Source organism: Pteropus vampyrus, unplaced genomic scaffold, assembly GCF_000151845.1.
Source record: "Pteropus vampyrus isolate Shadow unplaced genomic scaffold, Pvam_2.0 Scaffold186, whole genome shotgun sequence".
Classification (NCBI taxonomy): Eukaryota; Metazoa; Chordata; class Mammalia; order Chiroptera; family Pteropodidae; genus Pteropus; species Pteropus vampyrus.
The window spans coordinates 3,493,881-3,507,696 of NW_011888967.1; the positions used below are offsets into that span (position 1 = coordinate 3,493,881).

General features: G+C 41.5%; 1 protein-coding gene across 1 annotated transcript in view; it reads left to right on the forward strand.

The window, feature by feature from the left end:
• The window catches only part of APBA1 (amyloid beta precursor protein binding family A member 1), a 216,808-nt gene that overhangs the window by 162,040 nt on the left and 40,952 nt on the right, over positions 1 to 13,816 (forward strand). The window contains exons 3-5 of the mRNA XM_023537346.1: positions 2,557 to 2,652; positions 6,679 to 6,718; positions 10,044 to 10,189. Coding sequence (XP_023393114.1) covers positions 2,557 to 2,652; positions 6,679 to 6,718; positions 10,044 to 10,189 — 282 coding nt within the window. The remainder of the gene's footprint in view (positions 1 to 2,556; positions 2,653 to 6,678; positions 6,719 to 10,043; positions 10,190 to 13,816) is intronic.

Below are 13,816 nucleotides of genomic sequence, written 5' to 3' on the forward strand. Positions count from 1 at the left end.
CAAGAGACTAGACTCTTAAAATCTTTGTGACAGAGAAAATTACTTGGGGAGAGGGGAAAAATAGACAAATATCTAAGGAAGCTCTTCAGATTTGAAAATTATATTTTAAAGGCATCGAATTATCATGAAGACTTTCTACATTAATTTTGAGTAGGCCAAACATAAAGCTAACTCAGCAAGTACCCATCAACTCTCTTGGGTGCCAAACGGAAAATTATGTGTGTTTCTTTTTAAAGGCATGGAGAGCTATTTTCTTCCACCCAGGGCTTGTGGAGCCTAGGGTACTTAATGTCTGCTATTACCCTGTGCCTGTCCTCCTTGCTTTACTGCGGAGCTGCTGATTTCTTCTACATGTGAATGTTTTAGAGGCTCAGGGGTCCTCACCTTCCTGCTCAAAATCAGGCCTGTGGGCTCCTGGGAAACAAATCCAGGCTTCCCAGGAATGGGCTGGGACCACACACGTCTCAGTGTGAAGAGTACTGCATTGTACCGCATCCTCTTAACGGTTCATTTGGTGACTCCTGTGTTTCCTGTAATTCAGACTTTTTGGAAAAGATTTATTTTTTTTATGATTTCACATACTACTCACCGAGGTCCGCCTTGTATATTAACATGCCCCCTTGCCCTCCTCAGCACCACTGCTTTGTGGAACATTCTTCTTTTCCACACAGAGCTATTTTACTGATATTTCTGTACCTCAGCTTCCTCAAGGGGGCCAGTCCCATGAGATCAGATGAGATTCAAGCAACCATTAGTGTTAATTTGTTTCCTTTGCCCAGGATTTACCGCTCCTCACTCAAATCCCCACACTTCCTCAGAGAATAGATCTTTGTGTGGGTTCTGTTTTATGTCCACTATCAAACATCAAACTGTGAAGCAGTGTGTTCTTATTCTCAGAGGACCATCGCTGTAGAATTCTTCAGCATCCCTATGGCTCACCTGAAGATTCCCTTCATCTCCCAATCCAGCAGCATACAGAAATGTTTGGGTATCAGCAAGGGAGGATTTGCAGAGCCTGGATTAGTCCTATTCCTGTGCTTGCCTGCTTGCTTTGGTCATTCATTCATCAGATATTTATGGAGCGCATCCTGTGTGTCACATACTGGCCTGGAGCATCATACTTCCAGTAGGGGGCCTGTCTGTGCAAGGAACCAGAACCTATCACCTGAGACAGTAGCACACCTGATGAAGACCATACTCTCGAAGCTATTTTTCTAAGCCTTATTTTTTTTCATTAAAGATTTTCTTAACTTTTAACTTACGATTGACATACAATATTGCATTAGTTTCAGGTATATAACATAATGATTCAACATTTGTGTATACCTTATGAATAAGTCTAGTAACCATCTGTGACCATACGTAGTTATGATATTGACTACCTTTCCTGTGCTATACATTATAGTTCCATGACTTATTTTATAACTGGCAATTTGTACGTCCGAACCTCTTCCCTTTTTCTACCCATCTCTCTACCCCCTCCCCTCTGGCAATCATCAGTTTGCTCTGTATCTGTGAGTTTATTTCTGCTTTATTTTGTTTATTCGATTATTTTGTTTTTCTAGATTCTACATGTAAGTGATAGCATATGGTATTTGTCTTTCTGTCTGACTTATTTTACTTAGCATAATGCTCTCTATGTACATCCATGTCTTTGCAAATGGCAACATTTCATTCTTTTTTATGGCTGAGTAATATTTCATTGTGTATATGTACCATATCTTCTTTATCCAGTCATCTATTAATGGACACCTAGGTTACTGTTATATCTTGGCTATTGGAAGTAATCCTGCAGTGAACACGGGGGACCATATATCTTTTAGAATTAGTGGGATTTTTTTCCTTTGGATAAATACCCAGAAGTGGAATTGCTTTACATCTATCATTTAACAAAGAATTTTTGAACTTTTCTAAGAGTTACCACGGTAATGTTGTTTGGATGCTGAAACTTCTCTAAATTTTCAGTGGCATGTGGATTAAATCAGACAAGATATTTGAAATCTGAACTGACTGGGAAAATACATGTCGATTGGTTTCCAGTCATCATTCAATCCCAGCTGCCTCTTTAAAAATATATATTGTAATTTTTATGTTCCCAAATAATCTTGAGTAATTTTATATGACATTTATTACCCAAAGTCTTTCTATCTTTTAATAAGAAAAAAATTTTAAAGCCTAAACATTCGCATATCACTATTAGCTTTATTCATCTAGAGCTTTAAATTTGATGTTCAACTTTTACTATATTTAAATCAAATTGCTATATATTAAACACTTGGCCTAAGATGGGGAAACTGAGCTCTAAGTGCTCCTTCGAAAACATGGCAGGAATTTAAAAGGAGGCTTGAGAAACCTGAGCGTTTTATGTACAATTGGCAGCTCCTTTCCAATTATACATAAAACGCTCAGGTTTGTCAAGCCTCCTTTTCTCCCCGCTGAAACGTTTATTCAGTTGTGTGTGGCTTTCTCCTCTCTCCTCTGTCCCTCTCCACAGGTGGGCACTCACCCAGTCCCTCAGCTTCTCACTGTGTTATTTCTCTCCTTGCTGTGTTCCAGTCTCCATCTCCAGGCAGTTCCTCACCCCTGGGTGCAGAATCTTCAAGTACAGCCCTTCATCCCAGTGACCCCTCGGAAGCCTCCACGAACAAAGAGGTAGGATGGTGTTTTGTTTCATAAGCCATCAGCTCATTTTTTTTCCATTCTAATTCTAGTTTGTGCTTTCTCCAGCCTCCCACAGAGTTTCTGCCCCTAAGTACCCTGGGGAGAAAAATTTTATTTTCCCCTATCCAATGTAGAATTTGGTGATTAAAGCCGTGACATCAGTTTGTGAGCCACTAGTCACAGGTGTCTAATACTCTTTTATTTCAGGTCCAAGTAAAATATCTTTCATGACGACAGGGTGACCACTTGTCCTGTTTTACCTGCAGTGGTTCTAGTCACACTTACTGTCCAACAGCACACCTGGTGAGCACCCCTTCTCACTCTCTAAAGCAGTGCTGCCCAGAGATCTGGCCACCGCAGTGGAAATGTTCTATTTCTGTACTGTCCTCTATGGTAGTCACCAGCTACGTGGCCTGTGGGACAGAGGACCTGAAATTTCCCTTTTATTCAGTTTCAGTTAACTTAAATAGCTACGTGCAGTTAGGGGCTCCTGTACAGTGCAGCCCTAAAGTGTCCCTTTGGACAGCAAATCATACTGTTGTCCTACTTAGGGAAGCCAAGCTGAGTTCTGGCAGAGAAAATACAAGCAAGAAGTTGCTGCTTGCTCCCTCTGAGATTTCTAGGGCTAAAAAGGGCAGACGTTTTTCCCTGAGGGGAGACACTGCCTTCTCTCACACTGTCATCTTTTTACACTCAGCTAACAGCTACCCACCCCACCTCTTTATAACCAGCATCAGGTAAATATTGGCCTGCGTCATAATCTGTGTGGGCCCATCTTGCTCTAAATATAGATGCTGCCTAATCAACACGGAGGATATGCGTTAGAAAGGTAAGCCACATAATGAACGGTTGTCTCATTCTCCCTCCTCTTGCTAATAATTTTGTGTTAAATGAAATAGAAGAAGGCAATCTCTTCGAAAGGGAGATCACTCCTAAAGGGAGCGTTAGTTAAAATATACCTTTAAAGTATCAGTGACTACACATACATTTGCCACTAAATATTCATGCAGGGGAGAAATATTTTTTATCAGTCTATTCGTATTAAAGCAAACAAACATAAGGAGATCGTCTCTGAAACAACATTAGAATTTAGATTTGATGTATACTTTGCCCTCAACTGGCCTTGATCCGCAGACCCTAGGCCATAGGAACAAGACTAATGGGATCACAGTTTCTGCTGCCCCTACATCCCACAGCTTTGCCTTATACTTTATTCATAGCACACGGAGAGGTGAGACCGATTGCAAGAAGGAAAGAGTGACAGCACAAGGATAATAGCAGTAATGAGAGTTGCCATTCCTTGAGCATTTACACTGTTCAGGCACTAGGCCAAGCAAATCACAGAGTCTCATTCACTCCTTAAAATAATTTTGTGAGGTAGGAATTATTATCCTCATGTATTAGTCGAGGAAGCCGAGAGGTTGAATAACTTACCTGGTGTCCCAGGGCTCACAGCTAGTGGGCTAGGATTTGAATCCAGAGCATATGTGAGCCCAGGCTCTTAACACCAGGATCTGTTGTCCTTGGGGTGAAAACTTTTTGCAGGTCACACACTGCACAGACAAGGTAGCTCGTATGTCATTATTCCAGTTGTCAGGCCTCCAGGCTTTGCACACAATTAGTGTGACTTCCTAGAAAACCCCAAAGGTTGTGGCCTTTATCTTCTTGAATGTGACTTTATTAATTTTTGAGTGGTAAGATCAGCCAGTGTTCATCTCTGTCCACATGTGAGAAAACAAAGGGCTAATCAGACATCTGAATATTCAACATTTGATTATTCATCAGATATAATAAGCAAGGCAAATTTGTTAGTTTTCTCGGTTCCTATAGGACTTGGCACATGTTTCTGCATATTCTTAGAAATAATGATGAAAAATCCTCTTTGTGTGCAATAATTAGAGATTCTTTCATTTCACTAAACTGTTTTCAAAAAAATTTTTTTATTACCCCAGAGACTAATGAAAGCTAGTCATAAGCTTATGAATAGAGAATAAGTAAATGTAGCAAATGCCCTCCATTGTGGCTCTAAATAAAACGGCAGTTTTTAGAGCTTTAGACTGAAGTAATTCTTCTGTAGCTTCTGCTAAAATCTGGACACTGTCCTTGAGATTGGCATTCAGAAAAGTATCCTGATAGCCCAAGGAAATCTGAAGTGGCTTCATGCATGTACTTGGAAGCTTAACCATTTCGGTGAAACAAAGTAAACCCTTATTACCCCAGACCCCTGAGGACAAGGACAGGGAGAGGTTTGGGTAATAATTTAAAAATCTTTGGCTCTTATGAAGAAGCTAGCTTCTATCTGCATACCCTGAAGTTATGGGTTGTTTTTCTTTAAACCAACCAGAATTAGACTTGGCTTTTGGCCCTCAACTGGGCCTGTCTTCTCACTTGGATAAATAGAAAGTAAAATTAATGTGAAGCACCATTGAAATTGGAGTTCTCGTTCCTCCAATCCACATACCTTGGCTTTCACTTGGTGTGCATTTTTCCATGAATGCATCAGCAGCCAATAACCTTTTATTCCTGGTGGGCTTGTATCTTTAGTTTCTTTAAAACGATCCCTTCTGAAGCTAGAACCCCACCCTCTGTGGTGTGAGCAGCTGTTTCATCCCAGTGGGCATCTTGGCAACACGTTTGCTGACAGGCCGCCCTGCACAGTGTACCATGTGATCACTGAGTTCCTGTCATTGGCCTGAGTTGAGTGAGATTGCTAAAATTAGGTGTCTTTGGATGCCTCCAATTTTTCACATAACAGTTAACACTGCTGTTTTTTCTAGTGCGGTACAAGTATTAACTAATTAATCACCCCTTTGTATTCCCATCTTCCAAAGGAATCACACGGTATAAAGTTCTGTGATATGGAATCGTTCCTCATGACATCCCAGCCCTCAGGCAGGGCCCTTCACCCTTCCAGCCCACCAGGCTTCCCAAAGTATACCCTCAATTCTAGTCAAGCCGCTGAACAACTATGTTGTACCAGGTACTCTTTTTCTAAGAATAATTTAAATGCTCACCTAACGCCTGGTCGCTTCTTAGCAATGACAGTCTTAGGCTTCCTGAGAAGGGAGGGTGGCCATGCACACCCTACTTTTTGCCCATTTTACGGACTCTCGTCTTTAACATTAGCTCTCTACTCTCCTGCAATGCTCACATCACCCTGCCATGGACAGATCAGCTATAACTTCATTACTGGTTGAAGGAGGAATGAATTTCCTACCCTTATGCCACTCGGAGTTATCTCTAGGATAATTTGTAAAAGGAACTAAATGGTAAGTATTGCTCTGAGAGCTAGCATTTAAACTGCCATCCGGTCAGATTCTAGAAGGTTTCTAGTTGATCACATCTATTTCCAGTGGTGCTGTTGGAATACTAACCTTTGCTCCAAGGTGTTACTTAATATAAGAAAGTCCAGGGCTTTTAATTTACTCCTTTGCTTGTCGTGTTTTTATTTTGAAGTAACATGAGAATTACATATATAATGGAATTTTTAAACTAAAATAAATCAGTAATAGATGAAAGGAAGAGATAAAAACTCTAGTAAACATTTTTAGCACAGTGAAAGATCATCGGAAGCAAAGACCTAAAGTGAAATAAAATTCTCTAAGAGAATTCTTAATTTCAATATATAATCTTATTGTTAGCACTTTCATTAAACAGCAGTTTTTCACTTAGAAACCCAGTTTCTTAAGAATACAGATTGAGTCCTTTGTATTGCTATTGTGGATTATGAATTTTGGTCTGTGAGGTATTTTTTAAGCCGACCGACATCTCTCTGGTGTGGAACATAGGATTTTTAGGTTATCTAACATACAAAAGGACGGTTCTGGGCTTTAGGTACTCTTTAATAAGAAATGGAAATGTTTATTTACTCTGTACTTTCTGTAACCAAATATGGTTGCTAACTGGTTAATATCCGCCATTGGAGATGTATTTATTTTTCATGTTTCATGGATGGTTGTGTTAATGCATTTTTCATCATGCTTTGCCCTTTTTGAAACCTCTTTGTCTTAATTACAGTCAAGAAAAAGCTTGGCTTCATTCCCAACCTACGTCGAAGGTAAGAGCTGAAAAGAAAATATTGAGCACTGAGTCATTCATAAATCTTTTAGCTTCTGGGGTATTTGAAGCACTGGGCTGGAAGACGATAGTGGGGAAAGGCCACAGAGCCACTTAATTCAGTCTTAACAGTCTTAGAATCTTAGACTAAACCAACAATAGCCGTGAACCTCTCAAAGATCTTCCCTGCCTTTGCTGCTTCTGTCCATGAGAACCTGAGGCTAGGGTGGGGGCTTTGCCCTGCTTCGTAATGGTCATATTGGATCTGAAACCCAAGTCTCCTTGCCTGTAGTCCAGTACACCGCTTACATCCATAAAGGACCGTTTTAAGTGGGAATGAGCTTTAAGGGAGAAATTTTGGTCGTCTTCATTTAAAAGAAAAAAAAAAAAAAAGACCTTCCCAGTAATTCCTGGCTCTCTTGCTTGGATGAGCTAGTAACAGTAACATTTATCTTCAAGGTACTGCTCTAAGTACTTTGCATGTAATAACTAATTGAATCCTCACATCATCTTGTAAAGTGGGTTTTATTATTATCCTCACCTTATGCGTGAGAGACTGAGGCATCGAAGGGGTGAGCAACTTTCCCAAGATCACACAGATAGCAAGTAGCAGAGCCAGGCTCGTGAACTGGCAGTCTGACTCCACACTTCTCCCTGCATTCTCTGCAGGGCTGCCACACACACAGTTGTGCAGGTTATTCACTGCACAAGTCAAGGGGCCTAGTGGGGCCAAAACTCAGTCCAAACTAGGCATCCCAGGTTAAGGTCAGGCCATACAAATGGAATGCCTCTTTCTCATTCACATAAAGGCGTTCCCTAGCTGGTGGTGACATTGATCCTCTACCAGGAGGTTGTCTGATGCTTTCTCAGGTAGGGTGGATTGTCATTTCCTTGAAGGAGGATTTTAATGGGCCCAGGCATCACCCCAAGGCCATGTCTGGCCTTTGGATCCTGTGAGTAAATGGTCAGTGTGTTCCACTGCCTGGGAATGAGTTATCAGGATTCATAAACCTCCTTGAATCTTTGGGCCTGAAGCCCAGGACAAGCTCAAAGGTTTGTTTCAGTTACTCCAGTTTCTTTCTTGAGTAACCTGTAAATTATTTTCATCACTTTTGCAAAGCTCCAAAATTCCACGAGAGCATCTCAGGGAGTTTTTTGGGAGTTTGGAAACTTTTCGTCCAGTCCTCTGGGCTTGGCATTAAACATGAAGGTGAGAATATAATGTGTGTCCTTGTTCACCTGCAGAGCTACACAGGGGCTTCACTGAAAGGAAGAACACGTCCCAAAGGACAAAACGAAACCTGCAATTCTTTGACTTAGGACCATTATAACTTTAATTTTTTAAACTTTTTAATAATACACTAACATCTGATCCTAAAATGAACTGTGACATTAGGGTGCTTTTTTCCTGGGTGTGATACAGTGACAGTGATATTTGATTATCATTAGTTTCCCTGGAGGATAAAGGACATAAGATTATGTCTCAAATGTGTGTTATTTGGGTCCAGTATTTCTGCCTCTTGGTTTGACACTTATGCAGTTGTTTAAATATTATTTGGATTGCTCTGAAACATATCTACATATCCACACTCGTTATAGTCAAAGAGGGACCCTTTCAGTGAGCAGAGCTAAATCAGAGATGAATATATGAGATTGGAAGTCTTTGTAGAGAGGTAATTAATTTTTATTTCTTTGTACATTTATTATTTTCACAAAATAAATGAAACATTTTTAAAACTTACTATCCCAGGTGCAGTCTTTTTTCTCAAGACCTGGTTGGCAAAAAATGATTAAGTAACACTATACATCTATCATAGGAGTTCATAATAGAAGAATGGTAATGTTTTATTTTTTGGAAAGCATAGTGTGAGTCCAAATTTGTCCATATTTTATTTTAGTTAAATTAGTGTTGCCCTTCTATACAAGTAAACCATATATTGTAAATAACCTGAATCCTTCTCATATCTATGAAAAGTTTCAGGAAACATGTGGCTGTTGAGATGAATGTAAATTACTGGTAGTGGAGGCAGGTACCACTCATTGTTTGTCCAGAAGTTTTCCCTAGAATGATCGAGAATAAGACAACAGATTTCCTTATTTCGTTACTACACAGATGTTTTGTGAAGGCCTTTACTTAAAACAAAGTTAATTTCTTTGTTTCAGCCACCACCTTAGTTTTAGAAAAAATGGATAGATTATTTTAAGTCTGTACCCTGATAAATAGCTTATAATGGGAAGTGGCTATTTAAGCTCAAGATGAGCTTCATGTTTAAGGATGAAAATTAAAACCATTTCAGATTAGCTCTCCAAGAAAAAAAAGCAAATTGTTTCCATTTCAAGGTACCTAATTTAAGACCCTGATGTTTTAACTGTGGGTTAAAATGTATATTTTAGTCTCCCCAGATAGGGCATTCAAGCCAAAGAAAATACATGTTTTCATTGCGTAATTACAAGCCTTTCTTAGTGCATCTGGTGTAAAGTTATATATTAGTCCCAGACATGTTTTAATTTCAAGTCTTGTTTACAGGTGATTATGATTAGAATTGGCTTACCTCTATTTTAAGTACTTAAAACTAAGGTTTGATTTAAAAAGCTAAACGATGAAACAAATTCCAATTTTCCTTGGAATTGATCTGTATGCGGATGCAGGCCCTGGAACATTATGGTCTGTGAGTCAGCAAAGTTGACGGGATGAGACCAAAGTTTTGGGATAATATTATCTGCCTCCCAGAATCAGAGTCAGAGGCTATCATAGGAATCCAGACAAACTGAAACAAATATCCCATTTTTCTGATTTATAAAATTTGTTTCCCCCATCATGGATAAAAGGGAGAGGAGGAGGAGATATGAATGCGTGGCAAGTCAGGGAACCACTTAGCTAACCATTTGTCAGACAAACGTTTATTTGATACCACTGGGTTACAGATGCTTACAAGGTTACAGGACACAAGAGAGCCAGAGATGACTATGACATAGTCCTTGTCCCCAAAGAATTCAGTCTAACAGGAGAAACAACATCCTTCATCACTGAGCTTTATGTTTTGTATTTACATAAATACTCACTTCATTTCTCACAGTAAAAGGCATGGGTGAAATAAGTTACTCTAAGAACAAATTGTTTCTTCTATTTGAAGTCGAGGGTGAGCGAAGGCACCTTTCTGTGCCTTAGACTGGCAGGTTGACACAGATGCTCAAGAGTCTTGGGAACTGGGACCCCTGTGCCAGTGGTGAGCAGTGTGGGGTGGGGGTTGTTATGCCGGGCATTTGGCAGGGTCCCTCACCCCCACAGTGGCTTCACTTACCACCACCGTGGCTCTGTGTTATAGTTCCTGGACCTTGTGACCCCGAAGACTTAATCGATGGAATCATTTTTGCTGCCAATTACCTTGGCTCCACCCAGCTGCTCTCAGATAAAACTCCCTCCAAAAATGTGCGCATGATGCAGGCCCAGGAAGCAGTGAGCAGGATCAAGGTGAGAAGGGGTACGTGCTCCGCGGGGGTGGTGGGCAGAGGTGGGCACCTGAGCTATCCATAGCAGCTGCCCCACACCTCACGTATCTGGAGTTTAGAGAAGAGTTGATGGGGATGACATGGCAGGCAGTGCTTGTATGCGTACATGCTAACAGTTTTAAGTGGCAAAAAGATTTCCTAAGTGCACTGGAGTTCTTATGTAGAAATACTAGATATTATGGTTGTCCTTAATGGCCAATTTTGAGAAAAAGTTTGAGAAAAAGTGATCACAAACTTTGAAAAGTTAATACGATAAAGAATAGCATTTTGAGTATTATATCTCCGGTGTGAGAGGTGTGTCACTGTATTTACACTGACAGCTAGAGATCCGTAACTTAAACATTTCGCGTTACAGTGTGGTTCCAACTAGGTCCCATTGCTTTCAGATAGGTTGATCCTGTTTGAGCTAAATTGAACTGGCTTGCTTCAAGTAAAACAAACCATTTGATCAGATCTAACCTAGCTAGTCTGAACAAGCCTGAGCAAGGCTAATCCATTTTAAACTAGTTTGAGCCCTTCAACCTGTTTGAATGCGTTTCATCAAGATTTAAAAAGAGCGAGCTAGAAACAACCACTTTCATCTCATTTAAATCATCCTTGAACTAGCTTGAAACAGTCAGAACTAGTTTGATCCCATGGAAGTGCAGAGCTCTAGACTCTCCATGAGCCCAGCACCGCCTAGAATTATAGACAAACCCAGGACTACAGGGACACATAAAGTACCATCATGTCACTCAAGTGTCATTAAGTGCCACCAGCACCAAAAACATTGGGCAGCCACATCTTTGAAACCCAGAAGCAGGTATTTCAGGCAAGTTGGGATAGGTTAGTACTCTCCAGAACTGGTTTTATCCAGTGTCAGCTGGTCAAAATCAATTCCCTCGTCAATAAACCATTCCCTTTTTTGTATCTCCTCACTCACACATTCCCAAGTTTCATCCTCGTGTTTGTGTGGCAATGTGGAGTGAGAAAGAAGCGCAGGTAGAAGGTGGTAACTGAGAGTCTTTAATCTCTCAATCAAGGAAAAAGTATTTCGTGAGCGCTTAGCTACTCAGGAGTGAGGGAAAATGGTGATTCATAAAATGAGATCCTTACTCTCAAACTCAGCAGCACAAATGAGAAATGAATTAATCCAGAGAACATATACCAAAGAGGAGAGAAGGGTGTCCTATACTAAGTGCTTCAGGAGTGCGGAGGAGGCCTCGACAGGTGAGAACAGCACCTGACAGCTTGAAAGGAAGAGTGGAAGCAATTCACAGCAGTCCTGCAGAGCACAGGTGGTGCTTCTGGTCCACTTCTCTGGTGCTGCTGTCTTCTCCCAAAATTAGCCTCTCTTGTGATGATTGACAGTAGGAAGGTCCACTTCCTTCAAGGCAAGTCCCAACCCCTACCCACAGAAACGCGCCCTATCCTGTGGTTCCCCACAGGACAGTTCCATGAAAACATAACAGCGTGACCTTCATACCTTCTAAGTCTTTCAGATTCAGTAATGCTGGTAGAACATCAGGTTCCTGTTGAGCTGCCCACCCAAGCTTGGCCTAATTCCTTTTCACCATCATCCCTTATCATAAAGTGGTGATGTTACTATTGCCAGATCTTCCCACTGTCATCCTCTTAACTTAGGATCTCCCAGGCACAGTGTTCAAAACAAGAACATACAAACCTCTCTGAGAATACAAGCTGCTTCTCAGGCACCATCCCATCTTATTTCATCCAGAACAATGACTGTTAAGAACAAGGTCTTTAGGTTCTGACTCCTCATGTCCCATAGTTACTAAACACAGCATGCTATGATTTTGTTAAATGAACATTTGTTCAGTAGAGCCCTGGGGTGCCAGATGGTGAGCAAAAGAACAGAAGAGAAATTAAGATATAGAGAAGTTATTACTCACAGGTCCTGGAGAAAGTCCTGGAGGGACCACATGGGGAAGTCAAGGCAGAGTGCAAGCAAAGAGAGGCAGGACCTGGGCACATGCCTTTATTGGGGTCCATGGGTGGAATGTTAAGGCCAGATGGGTCAAGTCAAACCAAAAAGCATCAGGGCACAGAAGAGGAAGGCCCCGGGAGGTGGGGGAGACTATTGATCACAGGGCTATTGGAGTCATAGCAGGAGCTTATTACATTTGTGATTCTGTGGGCTGTTATCTAGGGAACTGACTTATGTGAGGGGACTTGTGTCAGTCTAAGGCACATGCCGGCTGCTTGGCCATTACTGAGGCAGCAAGACCATGGAGTAGCTCAGCTAAACTCTCAACACAGCACTTAGTTCTCCAGGTTAGTGGTGCCGTTAGCACCCCCAGGGTTGAAGGAAGCACCTCACTCACTGGGGACCGCCTCCAAAAGGGATGTTTAGAATGGATGGCAGGTATTTTTAGTTGCCGCAGTGTCTGGGGGCATTTTTACTGGTGTTAGTGGGCCAGGGCCAGAGATGCTGGACAACATGTAGTGTCCAGGATGGGGCCACACGATGATTTATCTCCTCTAAGATGCCAGAGTACTCCTGCCCCCCGCCCCGCCCACAATGTCCCCTATTAAGAAACACTCCCAGGTCTCATTTAGGTGAATCTCCGGAACAAAGCAACGATTTGCCCCCTAAAGAGTACTGCAGACCCCTGAGACCGAAAACTGCATGTTGCTTTGGGGTTCATTTTCCCTGGGCTCTGTCCATCAGGTTTCAAACATGTTAAGGTTCAGGTTTCATTCCGAGCACCTGGTAGTCCGACTGGTAGCCCTTGACTCCTACAGATAGAGTTTCTCTGTCTTTCCACTGTGGTATGTATGTGGTACTCAATGACCTGGAGGGGAGAGCAGGCACAGGTGCAGCTCCTGGACATAAAGTAGTGCCTACGGTAGACTACAGCATCCGGTCCCAAGCCCCCCAGTGCCAGTGTCCTGTGAACTACGGGCAGACCTTGTTTTACTGTACTTCGCTTCATTGTGCTTCATAGACGTTGCCTGTTTTGTAAATTGAAGGCCAGACCCCCCACCACAGCCCACTTTATTTCAGCACTCACTTTATGCAACGGTCTGGAGCTGAACCCACAATATCTCTGAGGTATGCCTGTGTATCTTCTGATTTCCACAGTGATATCTGAGAGTGTTTTTCCTTCTTCAAAGTTCAGATCCCTAATAAGAAACCAGAAAATTTGCTTTGAAACTTCAAAGGATTGGTATCCACAAGTTCCACTGTTCATGTAAACAAAAAATGAGATGGCTTCATTGATCAAAACAAGCAGGAATCCATTTTAGACCTGCCTAGAGCGTTGTAGACATCTGGAAGCTATATATTTATTTTTACTGCAAATTAGTGTGAGGAATTCATTATTGAGTGTTAGGATTAAACGGTTACATTTCATGTATAAGTATCATTTTATAGTGTGCTTTTATGCATCTGAAGGAACCATTCCCTGTTACTAAATATTTTCTGCCTTGTGTTCCTTTTACATCCATTTAAATGCCCGTAAGATTGCTTCCCTTTATAGCCAGCCTGATAACTTTCAAATTGTAAGTGGAGCCGGCTATATTCAGACCCATGGCTTATTTCCACACCTCCCAGAAAGGTACTATCGATAGCCAGCACAGAGACTTC